Below are 20,729 nucleotides of genomic sequence, written 5' to 3' on the forward strand. Positions count from 1 at the left end.
CTAGTATACCTGGAGCATCCTAAATAATATTGTACTTAATATTACAGATTAGCATTTCAATATATTTCTGATGACGTGTTCTAATTTCAGTATTTCACTTGCCCTTAAAAATGAAAACAATCGTAAGAACAAACGCCAAAAACTGACCACTGGCTTGACACATGATGCAAAACAGTATACAAGAAACAGAGATATGCAATACGAGCAGGCCTTGCCATCTGACTTCTTCTCGAATATTGTAAAGTCAAGAAAATTACTTTAAAGCATTATAATAGAGGTATTGATCCAATTATACCAAAAGGATGAGAGGATAAAGCTTTCTTTTGCCTTTATGTAATAGGTAGGTTAGTTAGTATATTAGACGGACTGCACGGATAGAATCAAGTCCAAGTATATTTAAAGTCCAAGAACATTTAGTAATACAAAACAATTGCATATAAGTACCAGCAATTGAATCCTACCAGGAACCATATGAAGATGTACTGTTTTTGTTTGTGGCACAACTTCCTTTCTCTAGCACGACTCGCATAAATCCTAGGTACACAGAACACTTAATCGGCAATATGCATTGTACATAACGGACAAGCATAACTACAATCTCAAGCCCATATCCTATTTTCCACAAAAGAGATAAAAAATTATATCCCCCTCAATTTCATGTAGCAACAAGAGATCACAAGAAGGTGACCCTGAAGTGTACCTCCGGTGACTGGTCATCACACCACAGCCAACCAGTATTGATATTCTCACAGCCTCAAGTACATTGTGGTTAACCTACATACACAGTTCTTGAGCTGACAAAGCTATACGCTACAATAAAAATAATGTATCCCAAACCAAACATACCTTGAGGAGAAGAGCATTGCAGGACTTCTCCGCAATCGCCTTTGCAACCCCTCTGCATGAAAGAGTGAAATAAATTAATGATATCAGCAAAGAAAATGAAAAGATAAAGAAAATGCATCTCAAAAAAGATAGAGCATACAATTGGGTTGGCAGAGCAGAAACATACCCACAGATTATTACTTTATTTCCATATAAACAGGGAATGAAAATGTTTCAACTTTTGCTTGGGCTGCAAATTTCAGATACCATATGGTAGACAAATTTCAGATTTCTATATGCTAGACAGTCTGGTAATTTTGTTGATCTAATAAAAAATCTAATCCCATGAAAACAAAAATAGCACATCCTAGTATTGATATTCATAATAACTCACCACTTTGTAATCGATCCCAGCCTCCTCTACCAAAACATGCAATGCGATTTAACCACGGAGAGAGCCCAGAAAACTCATCGCTGTGGTAATCGATGATCCTGTGGTTTGCCAGCCCTGTACAAAAACAAAACAAATCCATGTCAGAGCAACACAGGCCTATATCCTAAGCCAGCCATCATACAGATCTCGTGTATGTTGGGTGGCCAATTCCAAGTCCACCAACCCGAATTGGACCCAGAGATAGGGAGAGAGAAAGAGAGGGTGGGGAACCTGGATATTGGTGGATGGAGCTGCAGTTTAGATCTCCAACGGATTGGAAGCAACAGCAGTACCACCAGAAGGTGCATCGAGGAGGAGGCGCAGCAGCCGCCGCTCCTCCGGCCGCCGCCCTCCACCTCCGGCCGCCGCCCCTCCGGCGCTGCTCCCCGCCGCCGGTCGCCGCCCTCCATCTCCCGGCCGCCGTCCCCGTGCGCCCGCCCGCCCCCGTGCGCCTCCCTGCCGCCGGCGCTCTCCCGCCCGCCCCAGCCATCTCCCGGCCGCCGCCCTCCATCTCCCGGCCGCCGTCCCCGTGCGCCCGCCCGCCCCAGTGCGCCTCCCTGCCGCCGGCGCTCTCCCGCCCGCCCCAGCCATCTCCGCCGTCCGACGACACGCGGTTGCGGGGCGAGCGGCGGCCGAAGGCGAGCTCGGCAGCAGGGAGAGGGAGCTGGGGAGGCGGCGGCTGCATCTGCGGGATTGGAAGGGGAGAGGGAGCGACGGGATTGGAGAGGAAGCGGCCTTTTCCCTCAGCTCGCAGCCACGCGCGACGCGAGAGGCTGGGCCGAGCGGGCTTTACAGGACCCATGGATAAAACGCGGGTTCCGCGAGGGCCTCGCTGCCCTGGACGAAATCGACGGCGGAGATCGCGCCACGTCAGCTCGATCTAACGGCCGAAAATCCAAAGCGCTGTGAGACCCCCTATGGGGAGCATCATATACACCTTTAGATACCCAAGTTCTTGATCAATAAAGCAGAGATTTCATTCTCACTTCTTTTACATCAAACACTCTGAACTGCAAGCATGGCCGTTTATGAAATGCATGGGCTCCAGCTTGGCAGCATCGAACAACGAACAGGCTGAGGCAGGAGTCAACACGAGTAGCCATAAAGAAATAAAAATCCCATAAAAATGCAATGAGCAGTAAGCCCAAGAAATGCACGAGTTGAGAACAACAACAACATTTTTCATTCATCCGGATGGTTCACTAGATAAGAACTCTTGAACAGCAGTACATGCAGCAGTTTTCTGCAGACTACAACAGTAAAAATGGATAGCATAGCAGGCTATCCACAACACTTATCAAACCCCGCAATTGTACCCAGCAAGCAGCTCTGACCATAAAAGGCAATTTACACATTCTGCTGCTGGGTACGAAACATTACAACTACAGTTCTACATACACTTCTATACCGCTATACCTCTGTCACTTGTATACCAGTCTCTATGCTGTGTACATGTACCTGCACAAGCCTAAGAACATGAATTATCCGCTTGAATGAACATATACTTCCCCCTGGAAGCTTTAGGGGAAAAAGATCCATCTCTCAGCAGCCAGCTCGAACAAAAACACTTCCACACCAAGGAATGAAGAAGCCCCAGGCCCCCAGCTCCGCAAGAACCGCCGGATATTCTATCTGATGTTGCAAACACCCTCCAAAAGCCAAGGAAATTAGGTTTCTAACTATTCTCATCTGGATATCCACAGGTGAAGAACAAGGTCAATATGAAACCGGAGACTTAACCAACTGCATTGCAGTCCTGCTTCATCGGTTGGTAGCCCAGATTCATCTGTCGGAAACCCAGCATTAATGATGGCAGATTCAGCAGTTTCTGTGAGTGAACCGACTGATCAGGCAAGCTTTTAAGCGGCTGAAGCGTACTGACAATAGACATTGTTATGTCTGAATGGGCACACTTTTCCTTTCCATAGATGTTGTTGATGACACTTTTCATGAAGTCCTTTTTGAGAGAACTTGTACAGATCTGAGTATTCCTATACATGAGACCCCACAAGAATACAACATTTGGCTCAGCGATGGTATGATCCACTTGCTCTGAGGGATCTGGGTCACAACCAACATTAAGGCTTTCCAGCTGCATAACATCAGTTAGGAGAGGTCACGATCAATATTAACGTCCAGCCAGTAACGTGAACATGCAAGAAACAGGTGGCGAAAAATAACCTTGAGAATAAGATTGCGGAATCGTGATTTGACCCATCCAACCCAATCACGTAACTCTTCAGTTGTTGGAGCTGAGAGAACTATGCGAAGAAAATGCTCATATCTTTCACCATATGGATATGGTGCAAAAATCCAAGACCAGTCGATATCAATATTCCTTATATCCTGTAATAAGCGATAAATGTGATATTATCAGCTGCCCAAGGATGCAAGCAAGCCTTGAAACTGGTGCTCGCCAATAGTTTAGACGAGTTTCATGAATGTGTGGAACGCATTTAACATCAGCAAAGATATAACAGCATACATCAATTCCTCTAACTGTGCGCTATTAAAAAAACAAATCCATCTAGAGTTAAATAAGGAAACCACCTATACTCTTAAGGAAAACGGACTTTCTCAGAGGATTAAATAACTTTTATAGCTAAAGAGAGAGGATCCCAACCCCCATATCAACTCAAGCAAACAAGGTACTACAGTATTTGCTTAATCAATGAGTACAGAATAGAAAAGGACCAAGCAAAAAGTAAATAAAAATCAGTGAAACCAATCACTTATTTGAAAACCTGATACATAAAATGGATCAGGGCCACTTCAAGCAACAAAGTGGTATATACTATTTTAGGTTTAAACTCTAACATGACAATACAGTGAGAAATAGAAATGGAAGGTATTGGAACATATAGTATCAGAACTCAGGCCACTTCTTCAACTTGGTTACAATAAGAGTAATTTTAACTTTTTAACTATGTCCAGATTTATTGTAGAAATATCAAACAGGTTATCAACTTTTACGGGAGAAAAAGGGAGATTAATTAAATGAGGCCATATAAAGAACAAATAAGCATACCTTGGTCAAAGCGAACCCTCGCCTAAGTTCATCTTCAATTTTCTTGAAAGTGCTTTTTGTTACACTAGAGGCACAAAATTCTGGTGGAAAGCAGGGCATCACTATAGGCATGAGGGAGCACCCGTCAGGACTCCAAAGAGGTGTCTGATCATGCAAACTCACTGGAAGAGGCCAAGGCCAGTGAGAAAATATCTCAAAGAACAGAGATAACAAAGCATTGACACTAGCATTTGGATGTCTGCAGCAAACATATGCTCCGAGAACCGCCAAATGAATTCCAGCAAAGAAACCAACTAGCTGAAAATGGCATCATGTAATCGAGAATAAGACAGTTAGAAAATCATAAAAAACCATAAGCAGTTGTCGACAAAGAAGAGGCAACCCCTTACATGACAATGAATCCCTCTTCTTCTTGCCCAGAGTTTAAGGCACCGCAGCAGAACTTGAAACTTCTGCATCAAATTACCAAAAGTTAGAAGAAAAAACAGAATTAGCAAGAATGGTTTTGGAGAACACGTCAAATAAAAAGTACAATCACGCCATAGTGCATGCCAGACAAACAAACAAAAAGTACACATATTCTGTAAACATGCCGTATTATCACATGATCAGGGACAGAACCCGGAAACATAAGAAAATGTACACAAGGAAGAACGTAAACAATGGGAAACAACATTTGACTGAAAGACAGGTAAATAAAGAGTACAATAAGAGAGAAGAATGATGGATGTAAATATCTAGTGAGGAAACTGTCGGACCTTCATATTTGGAACAAATTGCATGATTTCTCTATTAACACGAACTCCAGATAGACATCTCCAGCTTGCCCCATCAACTTTCTCAAGCAAACGGGGATCAAATGCATGTATGGCCTGCAGCACAAAACAACTTCTGAGATCTTATATTGACCCAGATATTATTGTGCTCAGTTATTTCTTAGAGCAAATGCCTTAATTTACAGAGGTTGTGTAAGATACCCATAAGAATAGTAAACTTAGCAGCCTTCACAAATTGTATCACATTTCAGCTCATTTAAGTGAAGAGACCAACATCATGTTAAAATAAGCGTACATAAATTATTGAATTGAAGGTATGGGCTGAGAAAAAGTAGGGGAAGTTCTATGTAATTATTTACACAAATATATGCATGATGAAATGACACAAAGATGCGGCCAACTATGGCTTATCATGGTACATCGCAGCAAAAATGAAGCCATAACACCAGGATATCTTAAGGAGTTACGTATCAATCCTATATATTAGCTCCAGAAAATCATTACGTTTTCTAGAAGTTACCCCAGAGATTGAAAGAAGCTACTTTGAGAAGAAGTTGAGACCAAATAAGCTTTTAACTCATGTAGTGCACAGATGTAACACATAATAATAGAAAGTAGTCAAACAATACTAATTGAGATACCACGTGTTTAATCATCAATATTCCAAGATACTTGCCTCTGCAGCATTGATAACTGGCAGCTGGACATACGGAAAATCAACTGACACGCCGTTGAATTTAAAGCGCATCAACGGAACCCTGGCACTTTCGATAGAATGCAAGTCTGATACTTCTGGCCTTGCTTCAAGCATTTGTCTCAGGACAACGAAAAAATGATGCTACATAACAAATATACACCTCATGAGCTAATTTCAAAGGCTCAAAACGGTTAGATAAATGAAAATTTGAAAATAGAAAACTGTACTCACTTGTAGTGATGCAATGCAAGGGCCAACACAGACTGCATCAATATCAGATTCAGGTCCATATACCTTCAAAAGAGGACAATAATTAGCCAATGCTTGCAACCAAAAGATAACCGCAAAATTTAAGGGAAAATGCATCAATTACAAGGGAAATATTGTCAATAATGACAGTCCAGTTACAACTCTTTCATTTACCCATTCTATGTGCTCATACATGCAATTACAGACACCTTACACTTAAACCCACAATCATACATTTTGACTGCTTCACCCAATTGTTCTATTGGTATATCAACTGTGCAATAGGGCTGCCGTCAAACAGAGCATCATTCGGCCAATCGCCATATCATGCGGCCCATTTCCACATTCCAGAAACTACCAGAGTCATGATAAATTGATAATACGGTCAAAGAAATAGCAAAACCGCAGTACATGCTCACTCTAACATAACATAGCACAATGCAGTTTCGCATCTGAACAGAGAGTTGCACAAGAGAAACTCAAGGCCTCTCCCAGCAGCAACTGACAAACAACGCTCACCAGGACAAATTGCCGAGATTATTGGAATAGCAGTGACATTTTTAGGTGATAACCCTAGGGTTTTAAACCGAACACAACACAAAGCAGATGGCGAAATTGACCTTGAAAACTATATACTATTCCACTGATATATGTGATATACTAGTAGACCAGCCTAGCATCACAGCATCATTAAAAAATCACAGCAAACAGTGCACAAATTGGAGTATGGCGCTTACCCCCAAAGCATAGGAGCCAAAGGTCAACACCGTGGCTGTTGTGATCCAATGTTGTTCCCCCTGATCGAACGCCACCTGCTTCGCCCAATCCATCACTATCTGAGACAGCCACCAACGGAATATAAGTCCCACTCGGGCCCACTTTGCAAGCTGCGACCTTTAAGCCGGAAAAAAAATGATCCCCCCTTACCTTCTCGAGCTCGCTTACCACCATTTCCCTCCTCTGCTCCTCCTCCTCCGAGGGCACAACCCTCGCATCCTCCCTAAGGAACTGAACCTCGCAAAACAAGTTTTCCCCAAAATTAGAGACGAAATCAAACGATACGGCAAGCGTGCAAGGTCGACGCTTCGGTGACTCACCTTGATGAGAGAGACGCTCCGGAGCATGTCCATCCGCTGCGCGGTGGCGGGATCGAGGCGGATGATGATCGGGCGCGGCGGGATGGTCCCGGGAGGCGGGAGCGGGGGAGGCCCCCGGAGGTACATCCGCGGCGAGGGCGGAATCGGCGGGGGAGGCGGAGGGCCCCTGGCGCGCATGGAGGCTAGGGTTCGGGGCTCGGGCCTGCGGGGGGCCGAGGTCCCGGCAGCGCGGTCGTGCACCATTGCCGGCGCAGGCCGCCGGTGGCGGGGACGCTGCGCTGACCGGCGGCCACGCGCGCGGCGTCGGTGGCGGCGGCGTCGTTGGGTAGTCGCCGCGGAGACGGCGACGCCGGCGAGGGCCTCGTGTTTGAATGAATTAATGAATGAATAATTTAGGCCAGCTTTGGGGGTTTTGAAGGGGATGGGAGGATGGTGGAACGGGGTGGGGGCGACGGGGTTTATATACAGTACAGCCGTGTAGGTGAGACGGGGTTTGGACGGAGTGGAAATAGCAGTCGCTGCCTGTTGGAAATGGTCCACACATTTCAACCTTGTGTCCTTAATTGTGTTTATTATCTTCCTCACAATAGTTTTCAAGCTTGTGTGTTTCTAATTAGTGTTATTATCTTCCTGAGAATTGTTTTCAAGCTTTGTTGCTTTCAACAAGATTTTGTGTCAAACTTGTTTACTCAAACATTTTACGAGATGAATGAGATTGCTTACCACAGAGACTGCGAGGTTATGGGACTTATTTTCAAGTACGATCATTAACATACACTCGTCAAATTTAATGGTGGCATGTGAACTCTCGTTAAATTTATTTAGATGGTGACGGCTAGACTCTTGTCAAATTTTCGCGCCAATCGTTCAAACTTATATTCCGCGCCAATCGTTCAAACTTATATTTCGCGCCAGTCTCTCACGTGGCCGTATAAGTATAACTTTCGAGAGCAATGATGCAACTTCATACTGCAACTTTTTTTAATCTTGATTATGTTTCTCATTTGTTTAGTGTTTATTATTGATCATCGAGCTAACATCGCTTCACATGGTAATTGTTTGTTTGAGTATTGTGAGTACGATCTTCTATAAAGAGATATCTTCATTTATTAACAAAAGATTTATATATCAATGAATGAAAGATATTTATATATCTATAATCCACGGTGTATATCTCGCCATAAATAAGGGTGCATATATTGTGCACAATTAATAGCGGAAATACTTTTGTACTTACACGCATGGGCGTGGGTGTTTCCGTCACCGTTCATTTATTTCTCGAGATTCGTGCCTACCATGGTAGGTGGAAAATTTTCTTTCTCCCTCCTCTTTTTATCCGAATCTCAAAGCACAATGGACGGTAACGGAAACACCCACCCATGTGTGGGTGTACTAACATGGAGAAAATGGGTGACAATTCCCACAATATCTTCTTTTCCACTACTAAATAAATACTTTTATTTCCTTGCAAAAAAAGATAAACATTGTTTTTATTCATCTAAGGTCGCTTATGGCACAGACCACGCGGTTACCAGATGAATATATGTATCATATTTTAAGTACACCTTAACAAATACTTGCCAAATTTGATAATAGGTAGATAGACTCTTGTAAGTTTTATTTATGTGGTGAAAGGTAGACTCTGTTAAATTTTCGCCCCAGATTTTCAAGTCTACATCATGGATTTCGCGTCATTTTCATGTAGCTACATAAGTAGACTTTGCAAAAGAAATGATATGCTCCCATGCTACATTTTTTTGTCACGGTTATGTTTCTCGGATATGCGGTGTTTCCTAAGGACCCTCGAACTAACATTGCTTCGCGCAGTAGTCTTAGTGTCTTTTCATTCAAATTTTTATTTGAGTATTATGATTATGGCCTTCTAGATATATCTCCATTTAGTAAGTAGAGATTCATACCAATATGGCATTTAATTGCAGTATTCATAATCCACAATGTATATCCTATTATAAATGAGGGTAGATATTTTGTGCACAATTAATAATGGTAGTTAATAGGGAGAAGAAGTCATCCCTCCGAGTGAAAATTTTGCTTTTGTGTTAATACAGAGTAATTTTATTTATTAGATGATGTACTATCATCTATTGTACGATGCTCCCTCTAGTCGGACGTACATGATATTTTCGCGCCAGCAACGTGACCAAGACCGTGGTTATTTATGTTGTGTTGTTGGTAATTCTACGTTAAGAGGCACTCCCTCCATATCGGTCTATTGTTCTTTACGAGTGCACCTAGTTCGTCAATGTGACCTACATAATATAAATTGGTAAACAAAAAAATACCGTTAGAAAATATAACATCTGAAGCTTATATTGATATATTTTTTTAACATATACCTCATATTTTTTTAATCAAGTTGATAACCTAGGCTACCCGTAAGACTAATGAACCGGCTCGGAGAGAGTAAGAAAAATAAAAACTGAATTGATTACGAGTGTGTAAGGGGGATATGCTACATTTATCGATATCGGGGCACAAACTAATATCAGGTAGAGATAGCCTCATGGGATATGTATATATTAATTTACCTCGTACTAGTTGAATGCTCGTGTGTTACCACGGTCAAATAAATTTACACATGGACACATTGATCAAAACATTTGTAGTTCACGGTATTTGCATCAATTACAACTTATGACTGGGCCTCATTGCACATCCAAAATAGTGCACATTGAAATTGCATAGTCGTGCTTGTGTAGCCAGTGATTTTCTTCTTATGAGTTTCTCCACATAAAAAACATATTTTCTCACACGGGCGGCATGGCAATTACATCATGATTCACTCCGCGTGTCCACCCTCTTGTCTTTTGAGCGGTCTCGAGCTTCACTGACCAACAACTCATATGGCAAGAGGGTTGTAACTTTTCAGTAGAGTGTGGTAAAGACTCGTGAAGGCCTACACAAAGCTTCCAGGCCATCAAATCCTGAAAAGGGGACATCAGAGAGAGTGATAGAGGGAATGTGGGGGATGCATGGGAGGTCATCGGGCCTCTTGGGCTGACTGCACAACAAGATTGGCTGACCGCATGAGTTATACACATATTGACCCACGAGCAAGATTTTTCCACATGCATATCAATACGCGGGGTTTCTGTTGTGCACAATAAATATCGTGTGTGGTTCTAGTGCTGTTTCGGTGTTTTACGGTTCATGCTGGAATGTTTCATCCAGTTTCATTGCATTTCAAGAACCTGCACAGTTAATTGACATGTAATTAAACAAGTTGATCATGTGTATTGTTAACATCTTTGTTTTTTTATTATCATCCACCACATCATGTTTAGGTATTCCAATTTCTAACTCCAATAAACACTCATTGTGCTAGTGTATGAGACATACAAATAGTATCAGGGACATGAGGGACATGAGACCAAACCCTCATCAGCCAATATGGTTACGAAGCAAGAACTTCAAGAATAAGGATGTGGACATGATACTATATTTATAGTCCTAGAGAGAAACAATACCACAATTGTTTCATCAAATTTATATACTAAACAATGTAGTTATATTAAAAAAAAGTAGATGCCCACATGGATAATTATAAGAGAGAGAAAAGTGGTCCACATCGTAACCACATGTGAGAGAAGATGAATTTCTTTCCTTTTTTGATATGTTTTTCTTGCTCCCCGTGAATGCCACCTAAATTGTAATATCCTTTTTTGGACTAAAATAAAAAAAATATCAGCAAGACCCTCAATAAATCTCTGGTAAATTTTGAGAAAATCACGGACAACATATGGAATTAAATTTCTACATATAACATGTACCGTTCAAACCATTTCTTCTAAGAAAATTTAGGGGAGAATAGGGTAGCCATCTAGTACATTTAGATATACACCTATTGATGAGTCCAATTTCCAGCATATTTTACCTTATGTTTTTGCACTAGTAGCAATAGGATTTTGGTATTTTATCGCGCCTACGCGCGCCCTTTTGGGTTTGTTTCAGCAGGATCCTGAATTCGGAAAACTCATTTGGAAAAGAGACTTAGCGCGTCATTTTTTGTGGATAAATACGCAAATTAAAGACTACAGAAGCCTCAAAATAATTTTAGTTGGATCTTTAATTTTAGTTGTTAACTTTTTATTTTAGTATTAACGTTGTTTATTGAATTTTCAGGTACCCACCATGGAAGACATCGAAAACCTCATCTACTTAGATGAGATTAGAAGCACCGGCAGGGGCGAAGCTCCCCTTGGGGCAAGGCAGGGCATCCGCCCTACCTTGATTTTTTGGTGAATACATTTAGATGCACATGTTTTTTTCTAAATATTTTAAGTGGTCGTGCATCGAAAACATACTCTGTGTGAGAAAGTTATGCTTATTTTAGTGAACAATGTGTAAAATCGACTTCGAACTGAAAACATAGACTCATATTCTAGGTTCAATGTAAATAACAATGATTCTATATTTCTATTATAGAGATTTAGCATGAATCTTAGTATATTTCTATTATAGAGATTTATCATAAATCTTAGTATATGCAGGATAACTTTGTGATACTCATTATTCAAACGTGTAGAATTGAAAATTTAGAGATTTTCTTGATATTTGAAAGACACATCATGATTTCATCAAAGCCATTATCACCTCATTCAGATGGTGAATTGAAAGGGTTTCTTGACGACAAAGATCGTTAAGACCTAGTTGCTTGATACGTCCCAAACGTATCTATAATTTCTTATGTTCCATGCTACTTTTATGATGATACTCACATGTTTTATACACATTATATGTCATTATTATGCATTTTCCGGAACTAACCTATTGACGAGATGCTGAAGTGCCAGTTGTTGTTTTCTGCTGTTTTTGGTTTCAGAAATCCTAGTAAGGAAATATTCTCGGAATCGGACGAAATCAATGCCCAGCACCTTATTTTTCCCGGAAGGTTTCAGTGCATCGAAGAAGTACCGAAGAGGAGCCAAGGAGCCCCACACGTCAGGGCGGCGCGGCCAAGGAGTGGGGCGCGCACCCTAGTGTGTGGGCCCACCAGGGCCCCTCCGAGGCTCCCCTTCCGCCTACTTAAGGTCTCCGTCGCGAAAACCCTACACGGATTGACGAAACCCGAGAAAACCTTCCAGAGCCGCCGCCATCGCGAAACTCCAATTCGGGGGACAGAAGTCTCTGTTCCGGCACCCTGCCGGGATGGGGAATTGCCCCCGGAGTCGTCTCCACCGCCATCTCCACCGCCATCTTCACCTCCATCGCTGTCTCCATGATGAGGAGGGAGTAATTCACCCCCGGGGCTGAGAGCTCTGCTGTAGCTATGTGGTTCATCTCTCTCTTTGTGATCTAGTTGAATATCATCTATGTGTTACTCTAGTGATGTTATTAAAGTAGTATATTCCTCCTCCATGGTGTAATGGTGACAGTGTGTGCATCATGTAGTACTTGGCGTAGGTTATGATTGTGATCTCTTGTAGATTATGAAGTTAACTATTACTATGATGGTATTGATGCAATCTATTCCCCCTTTCATAGTCTGTCGGTGACGGTGTGCATGCTATGTTAGTACTCGGTGTAATTGCAATGATCTATCATGCACTCTAAGGTTATTTAAATATGAACATTGAATGTTGTGGAGCTTGTTAACTCCGGCATTGAGGTGCTCTTGTAGCCCTACACAATTAGTGGTGTTCATCATCCAACAAGAGAGTGTAGAGTGGTTTTATTATCTGATCAATGTTGAGAGTGTCCACTAGTGAAAGTATGATCCCTAGGCCTTGTTTCCAAGCATCGAAACTCCGTTTATTTATCGTTACGTTGCATGTTTACTCACTGCCATATTTTATTCAGATTGTTATTACCACTCATATACATCCATATTACTTGTATTTCACTATCTCTTCGCCGAACTAGTGCACCTATACATCTGACAAGTGTATTAGGTGTGTTGGGGACACAAGAGACTTCTTGTATCGTGATTGCAGGGTTGCTTGAGAGGGATATCTTTGACCTCTTCCTCCCTAAGTTCGATAAACCTTGGGTGATCCACTTAAGGGAAACTTGCTGCTATTCTACAAACCTCTGCTCTTGGAGGCCCAACACTGTCTACAAGAATAGAAGCACCCGTAGACATCAAGCACTTTTCTGGCGCCGTTGCCGGGGAGGAAAGGTAAAAGGCACTCACACTCCGGTCCCAGGTAACTAAGTAATTTTCTGGCGCCATTGTGTGAGTGTTCGAAGCTATTTCCTTTAGATCCTGCAATTGCATATTTTTGTTTCTTGTTTTTATTTTTCACTAGTTAGGCACAATGGAAAACAACAATGAGCTTTTTAATCTATTTCCTGAGTTAAGATATGAATTGTTTGATGCAAAAATTAAAAAACCTATGGAACCTTATCTGCATGATAGTAGCAATGTTATTAGTATGAATGCAATTACTTGCTAATGCTATGGAGAAGTCTAAGCTTGGGGAAGCTAGTTTATATAAAAATAATTTTTTTGCTCCTCAGCTTTGGAAGAAATATTTTGCCCTGATAATGCTTTATCTCCCATATGCGATAACTCTAATGATGCTCCACCTGCTGAAAGTATTCCGTATAAAATACCTATGAGAATTATTGAACGTGTTATGGATAACCGCTATAAAGGGGATGGAACTGTCCATCCTGGAGATCATTTACTGTTTTTGCATGAATTATGCGGGTTATTCAAGTGTGCAGGTATCTCTATGGATGAAGTGAAGAAGAAACTATTCTCTATGTCGATGTCTGGTAAAGCGGCGCATTGGTACAAACTGCTGAAGGATGGGCATTCTCTTGATTGGAAGGATATTGTGCCTCTATTTTACTCTAAATTCTATCCTCCAAGTGAAATTCACAAAGACCGGAACCGCATATATAATTTCTCGCCTCATGATGGAGAGAGTATTGCCCAAGCATGGGGGAGATTGAAGTCTTTAATGCTCAAATTCCCCAATCATGAGCTTCCTGGTAATATCATCATTGATAATTTCTATGCAAGACTTTCTTTTCAAGATAAAACCTTGCTTGGATACTACTTGTTCCGGATCATTTACACGCAATGAAGAAGAGTTTAAAAGGGACCTTCTTGATCGGATTCGAGGAGAACACTGAAGGATGGGAGAACAACAAAGGTAAAGAGTCGGGTATAAATTATGATTATGAATGTATTGAAACTTTTATGGATACTGATAAAATTCGAAGTATGAGTGCTACTTATGGTCTTGACTCTCAAGTTGTTGCAAATCTTTATAAAGCTTTTGCCCCTCATTTTGAATTGCCTAGGAAGAATTTTGATAAGTATCGTGAACCTTTTAAAGACACTTGCATGAAGGATGAAACTGTTATTAATGATTGCAATGAACATGCCCAAACTTCTGTTTCTTATAAGCATGTTAATTTTTGTGGAATGCATAGACCCTGTGGAATTAATCAAATCGAAGATGAATATTGTATCCACCATATGAATGAAAAAACTAGAAAGTGGTCTAAGGCTCTAGATGATCTTGGTAAAAAGGTTTGTGCCATCTATCCTTTTATTTGCGAACTTTGCCATAGAGTGGGTCATTTTAATTTTTAATGCTCCTTCAATGATAATTCGAACCCCATGAGTGCTGCAAAGTTGTATTGTGATGAAGAAATTACTCCTAATCAGCATGATGAACTTACTTTATTTTTGTGGTGTGAAGAGTTATCAAGAAAAATCTCTTTGTTACATATGAGTGATCTTGATATTGATGATGTCCTGCGTGGGTGTTTTTCTTATTGCATTGATAATCGCCATACAAATACTTACATACAAAATATTTTAGAAGATGAAACTTTGCCAAAATATGATAGGACCGCTGTGTGTTTTGAACTTATTAATGAAAAAGAGGAATCCTCCCAAGTTTCTTCTATTGTTTCTGGAAACAGATCAGGTTATGTGGAGGAACCCCTCATCAAGCCTCTCCCCGCTAAAGAAGGGAACGAGGAGAAAGAGAAGAAGAAGAAGAAGGAAACGAAGAAGAAGAAGAAGAAGAAGAAGAAGGGGAATAAAGAGAAAGAGGTAACGGCATATCCCCGCATGTATGAGATAACGATAGGTAACCGTAAGTATGTTGCTCCTAATGATTATTATGATAATGAATCTGAGTACAATGATCTTCCTATGCCCTTTACCTACATTAGTGATCATGATTTGAAAGAGCACACTACTTTTGATATTGGAAATCTCTGGGAAACTAATTCTGAAAATGATGATGTTAATAATTGCCATAGTATCATTACTATCCATGCTTCCTCCCATAATGATATAGAATGCTCTAAGCTTGGGGATGAGGTGTTTGAAAATCCTTTTGCTACTGATCATTATATGTTTGATACCTCTCCTTCTAGTAACAACGATGGTATGGTCACAGATGAACATACTGTGAAAGATAACTATTCTATTTCTTATGATGACACTATGCCTCCAATCTTTGATGATTATTATAAAGAATGCTATAATATAGGTTATAACTATCCTTATGAAACTTGTCATAGTTATGATTGGATTGCTAAAAACAATTCCTTTAGTATGCAACTTGTTTACCATGTTCAGATTCTTGATAATAATCTTGCTCCAATTACTATTAATGAGAAGAACTCTTCTTATGCCAAAATTAATGATACCTTTATGCATATGAACCATGATAAGAATGTTTTAAGTGATGGTTATATTGTGGATTTCATCAATGATGCTACTGAAAGTTATTATGAGAGAGGGAAACATGGTTATATGCATCTTAATAATATTAAGTTTCCCCTCTCTATGTTGAGAATCTTGAAGTTACTCGTGTTTTATCTTCTTATGCTTGTCACTTTGCTCCTCATGAATTTATTTGTGTACAAGATTCCTTCCCATAGGAAGTGGGTTAGGCTTAAATTTGTTTCATACTTGCTTTTTGATGCTCTCTTTTGCTTCAACTCTTATGTCCTGCGGGTGCATCATTAAAATTACTGAGCCCATCTTAATGGCTATAAAGAAAGCACTTCTTGGGAGATAACCCATGTGTTTATTTTACTACAGTACTTTTGTTTTATATTTGAGTCTTGGAAGTTGTTACTACTGTAGCAACCTCTCCTTATCTTATTTTATTGCATTTGTTGTGCCAAGTAAAGTCTTTGATAGTAAGGTTCATACTAGATTTGGATTACTTGCATGCAGAAACAGATTTCTTGCTGTCACGAATTTGGGTATGATTCTCTGTAGGTAACTCACAAAAATCTGCCAATTTACGTGCGTGATCCTCAGATATGTACGCAACTTTCATTCAATTTGAGCATTTTCATTTGAGCAAGTCTGGTGCCTCTTTAAAACTCGTCTTTACGGACTGTTTTGTTTTGACAGATTCTGCCTTTTATTTTGCATTGCCTCTTTTGCTGTGTTGGATGGATTTCTTTGTTCCATTAACTTCCAGTAGCTTTGAGCAATGTCCAGAAGTGTTAAGAATGATTGTGTCACCTCTGAACATGTGAATTTTTGATTATGCACTAACCCTCTAATGAGTTTGTTTTGAGTTTGGTGTGGAGGAAATTTTCAAGGATCAAGAGAGGAGGATGATACAATATGATCAAGAATAGTGAAAAGTCTAAGCTTAGGGATGCCCCCGTGGTTCATCCCTGCATATTTCAAGAAGACTCAAGCATCTAAGCTTTGGGATGCCCAAGGCATCCCCTTCTTCATCGACAAATTATCAGGTTTCTTCTCTTGAAACTATTTTTTTATTCGGTCACATCTTATGTACTTTACTTGGAGCGTCTGTGTGCTTTTATTTTCGTTTTGTTATTTTCATTCTCTGAATAAATTCATGCTTGTGTGGGAGAGAGACACGCTCCGCTGTTTCATATGAACACATGTGTTCTTAGCTTTACTTTTAATGTTCATGGCGAAGGTTGAAACCACTTCGTTAATTGTTATATGGATGGAAACGGAAAATGCCGCATGTGGTAAATGGTATAATGTCTTGAATAATTTGATACTTGGCAATTGTTGTGCTCATATAGATCATGTTTAAGCTCTTGCATCATGTACTTTGTACCCATTAATGAATAACTATATAGAGCTTGTTAAAATTTGGTTTGCATGATTGATCTCTAGAGTCTAGATATTTTCTGGTTAAGGTGTTTGAACAACAAGGAGACAATGTAAAGTCTTATAATAGTTACAATATGTTCATATGTGAGCTTTGCTGCACCTTTTATACTTGAGTTTGCTTCAAACAACCTTGCTAGCCTAGCCTTGTATTGAGACGAATTCTTCTCATGCATCCAAATCCTTGAGCCAATAACCATGCCATTTGTGTCCACCATACCTACCTACTACATGGTATTTCTCCGCCATTCCAAAGTACATAACTTGAGTGCTACCTTTAAAAATTATATTCTTTACCTTTGCAATATATAGCTCATGGGACAAATAGCTTAAAAACTATTGTGATGAAGAATATGTACTTATGTGTCTTATTTCTTAATAAGTTGCTTGTTGAGCGGTAACCATGTTTCTGGGGACGCCATCAACTTTTACCTTTGTTGAATATCATGTGAGTTGCTATGCATGTTCGTCTTGTCTAAAGTAAGGGCGATTTTCATGATAAATGGTTTGAGTATGCATATTGTTAGAGAAGAACATTGGGCCGCTAACTAAAGCCATGATTCATGGTGGAAGTTTCAGTTTGGACAATTAATCCTCAATCTCTTATGAGAATATTAACTGTTGTTGAATGCTTATGCATTAAAGAGGAGTCCATTATCTATTGTCTATGTTGTCCCGGTATGGATGTCTAAGTTGAGAATAATCAAAAGCGAGAAATCCAGTGCGAACTTTCTCCTTAGACCTTTGTACAGGCGGCATAGAGGTACCCCTTTGTGACGCTTGGTTGAAACATATGCTATGCAATGATAATCCGTGTTAATCCAAGCTAATTAGGACAAGGTGCGAGCACTATTGGTATACTATGCATGAGGCTTGCAACTTATAGGATATCTTATACATAACACATATGCTTTATTACTACCGTTGACAAAATTGTTTCTTGTTTTCAAAATGAAAAGCTCTAGCACAAATATAGTAATCAATGCTTCCCTCTGCGAAGGGCCATTCTTTTACTTTATGTTGAGTCAGTTTACCTATTCTTTCTATCTTAGAAGCAAACACTTGTGTCAACTGTGCATTGATTCTTACATGTTTACCTATTGCACTTGTTATATTGCTTTGTGTTGACAATTATCCATGAGATATACATGTTACAAGTTGAAAGCAATTGCTGAAACTTAATCATCCTTTGTGTTTCTTCAATGTCTTTACTTTGAATTTATTGCTTTATGAGTAACTCTTATGCAAGTCTTATTGATGCTTGTCTTGAAAGTATTATTCATGAAAAGTCTTTGCTATATGATTCATTTGTTTACTCATTATCTTCATCATTGCTTCGAATCGTTGCATTCATCTCATATGCTTTACAATTGTATTGATCAAGATTATGATAGCATGTCACTTTAGAAATTATCTTTGTTATCGTTTACCTACTCGAGGGCGAGTAGGAACTAAGCTTGGGGATGCTTGATACGTCCCAAACGTATCTATAATTTCTTATGTTCCATGCTACTTTTATGATGATACTCACATGTTTTATACACATTATATGTCATTATTATGCATTTTCCGAACTAACCTATTGACGAGATGCCGAAGTGCCGATTCTTGTTTTCTGCTGTTTTTGGTTTCAGAAATCCTAGTAAGGAAATATTCTCGGAATAGGACGAAATCAATGCCCAGCACCTTATTTTTCCCGGAAGGTTCCAGTGCATCGAAGAAGTACCGAAGAGGAGCCAGGGGCCCCACACGCCAGGGCGGCGCGGCCAAGGGGTGGGGCATGCCCCCCTAGTGTGTGGGCCCACCAGGGCCCCTCCGAGGCTCCTCTTCCGCCTACTTAAGGTCTCCGTCGCGAAAACCCTACACGGATTGACGAAACCCGAGAAAACCTTCCAGAGCCGCCGCCATCGCGAAACTCCAATTCGGGGGACAGAAGTCTCTGTTCCGGCACCCTGCCGGGACGGGGAATTGCCCCCGCAGTCGTCTCCACCGCCATCTCCACCGCCATCTTCACCTCCATCGCTGTCTCCATGATGAGGAGGGAGTAATTCACCCCCGGGGCTGAGGGCTCTGTTGTAGCTATGTGGTTCATCTCTCTCTCTCTCTTTGTGATCTTGTTGAATATCATCTATGTGTTACTCTAGTGATGTTATTAAAGTAGTCTATTCCTCCTCCATGGTGTAATGGTGACAGTGTGTGCATCATGTAGTACTTGGCGTAGGTTATGATTGTGATCTCTTGTAGATTATGAAGTTAACTATTACTATGATGGTATTGATGCAATCTATTCCCCCTTTCATAGTCTGTCGGTGACGGTGTGCATGCTATGTTAGTACTCGGTGTAATTGCAATGATCTATCATGCACTCTAAGGTTATTTAAATATGAACATTGAATGTTGTGGAGCTTGTTAACTCCGGCATTGAGGTGCTCTTGTAGCCCTACACAATTAGTGGTGTTCATCATCCAACAAGAGAGTGTAGAGTGGTTTTATTATGTGATCAATGTTGAGAGTGTCCACTAGTGAAAGTATGATCCCTAGGCCTTGTTTCCAAGCATCGAAACTCCGTTTATTTACTGTTTTATTGCATGTTTACTCGCTGTCATATTTTATTCAGATTGTTATTACCACTCATATACATCCATATTACTTGTATTTCACTATCTCTTCGCCGAACTAGTGCACCTATACATCTGACAAGTGTATTAGGTGTGTTGGGGACACAAGAGACTTCTTGTATCGTGATTGCGGGGTTGCTTGAGAGGGATATCTTTGACCTCTTCCTCCCTGAGTTTGATAAACCTTGGGTGATCCACTTAAGGGAAACTTGCTGCTGTTCTACAAACCTCTGCTCTTGGAGGCCCAACACTATCTACAAGAATAGAAGCACCCGTAGACATCATTGCTCGCGATGGATATTTAAAAGTCTTAATCGATAAAATTATTCTTTTTACAAAAATAAGTAAAGCCTTGGCATTGAGGTGGCATTATTGTTATGTTTTTGGGTTCTACGCATATAAAATATATCTTTGTTTTTATCGTACTAAGTTATTTCGTTAGAATCATATATGATGTTCAGGTCTTACGACTATTTTGATATTTGCATCATTTTTTTAGTTTGCCCTATCTCAAATTTTTTCCGTCCTTCACCACTGAGCTGTGGCACTATGCTGAATGCTTTTATGCAAGTGCAAAAATGCATTAATCCTGAAGGGTATGAAATACACCCTATGCTTTTAGAAGTATTGCACATGAAAAGGTTCACAAGTGATGGTACGGAGGATCTGTACAAGCATTCAGATTTCTGTAAGGAAGCATGTGAAATCTTTGAATTAAATGCTTACTCTAAGAACGTTGTTAAATACAAATTATTTTTCCAGACTCTTACTAATGAATCTTATGTTTGGCTTCAGAATTGTCCTGCAGATATAACGGATACCTAGGAGGAGTTGGCCTCAATGTTCTTGACTCAGTTCTACCCTGATAGCAAATCCTATGGAGCAAGATGCATGGTCGCCA

The 20,729-nt window shown here is 40.4% G+C and overlaps 1 protein-coding gene across 1 annotated transcript; it reads right to left on the reverse strand.

The window, feature by feature from the left end:
• Positions 1-2,418: 2,418 nt before the first annotated feature.
• On the reverse strand, positions 2,419-7,348 carry LOC124698239 (nuclear poly(A) polymerase 3-like). Its single transcript, XM_047230748.1, has 10 exons — positions 7,106-7,348; positions 6,936-7,016; positions 6,746-6,844; positions 5,991-6,053; positions 5,739-5,900; positions 5,045-5,158; positions 4,676-4,738; positions 4,287-4,583; positions 3,440-3,604; positions 2,419-3,350 (listed from the first exon to the last, which is right to left on the reverse strand). Exons 1-10 carry the CDS (start codon positions 7,346-7,348, stop codon positions 2,994-2,996), a joined length of 1,644 nt encoding a protein of 547 aa, XP_047086704.1. The 3' UTR covers positions 2,419-2,993.
• Between the last annotated feature and the right edge of the window lie 13,381 nt (positions 7,349-20,729).

Source organism: Lolium rigidum, chromosome 3 (assembly GCF_022539505.1).
Source record: "Lolium rigidum isolate FL_2022 chromosome 3, APGP_CSIRO_Lrig_0.1, whole genome shotgun sequence".
In the NCBI taxonomy this organism is placed as follows: Eukaryota; Viridiplantae; Streptophyta; class Magnoliopsida; order Poales; family Poaceae; genus Lolium; species Lolium rigidum.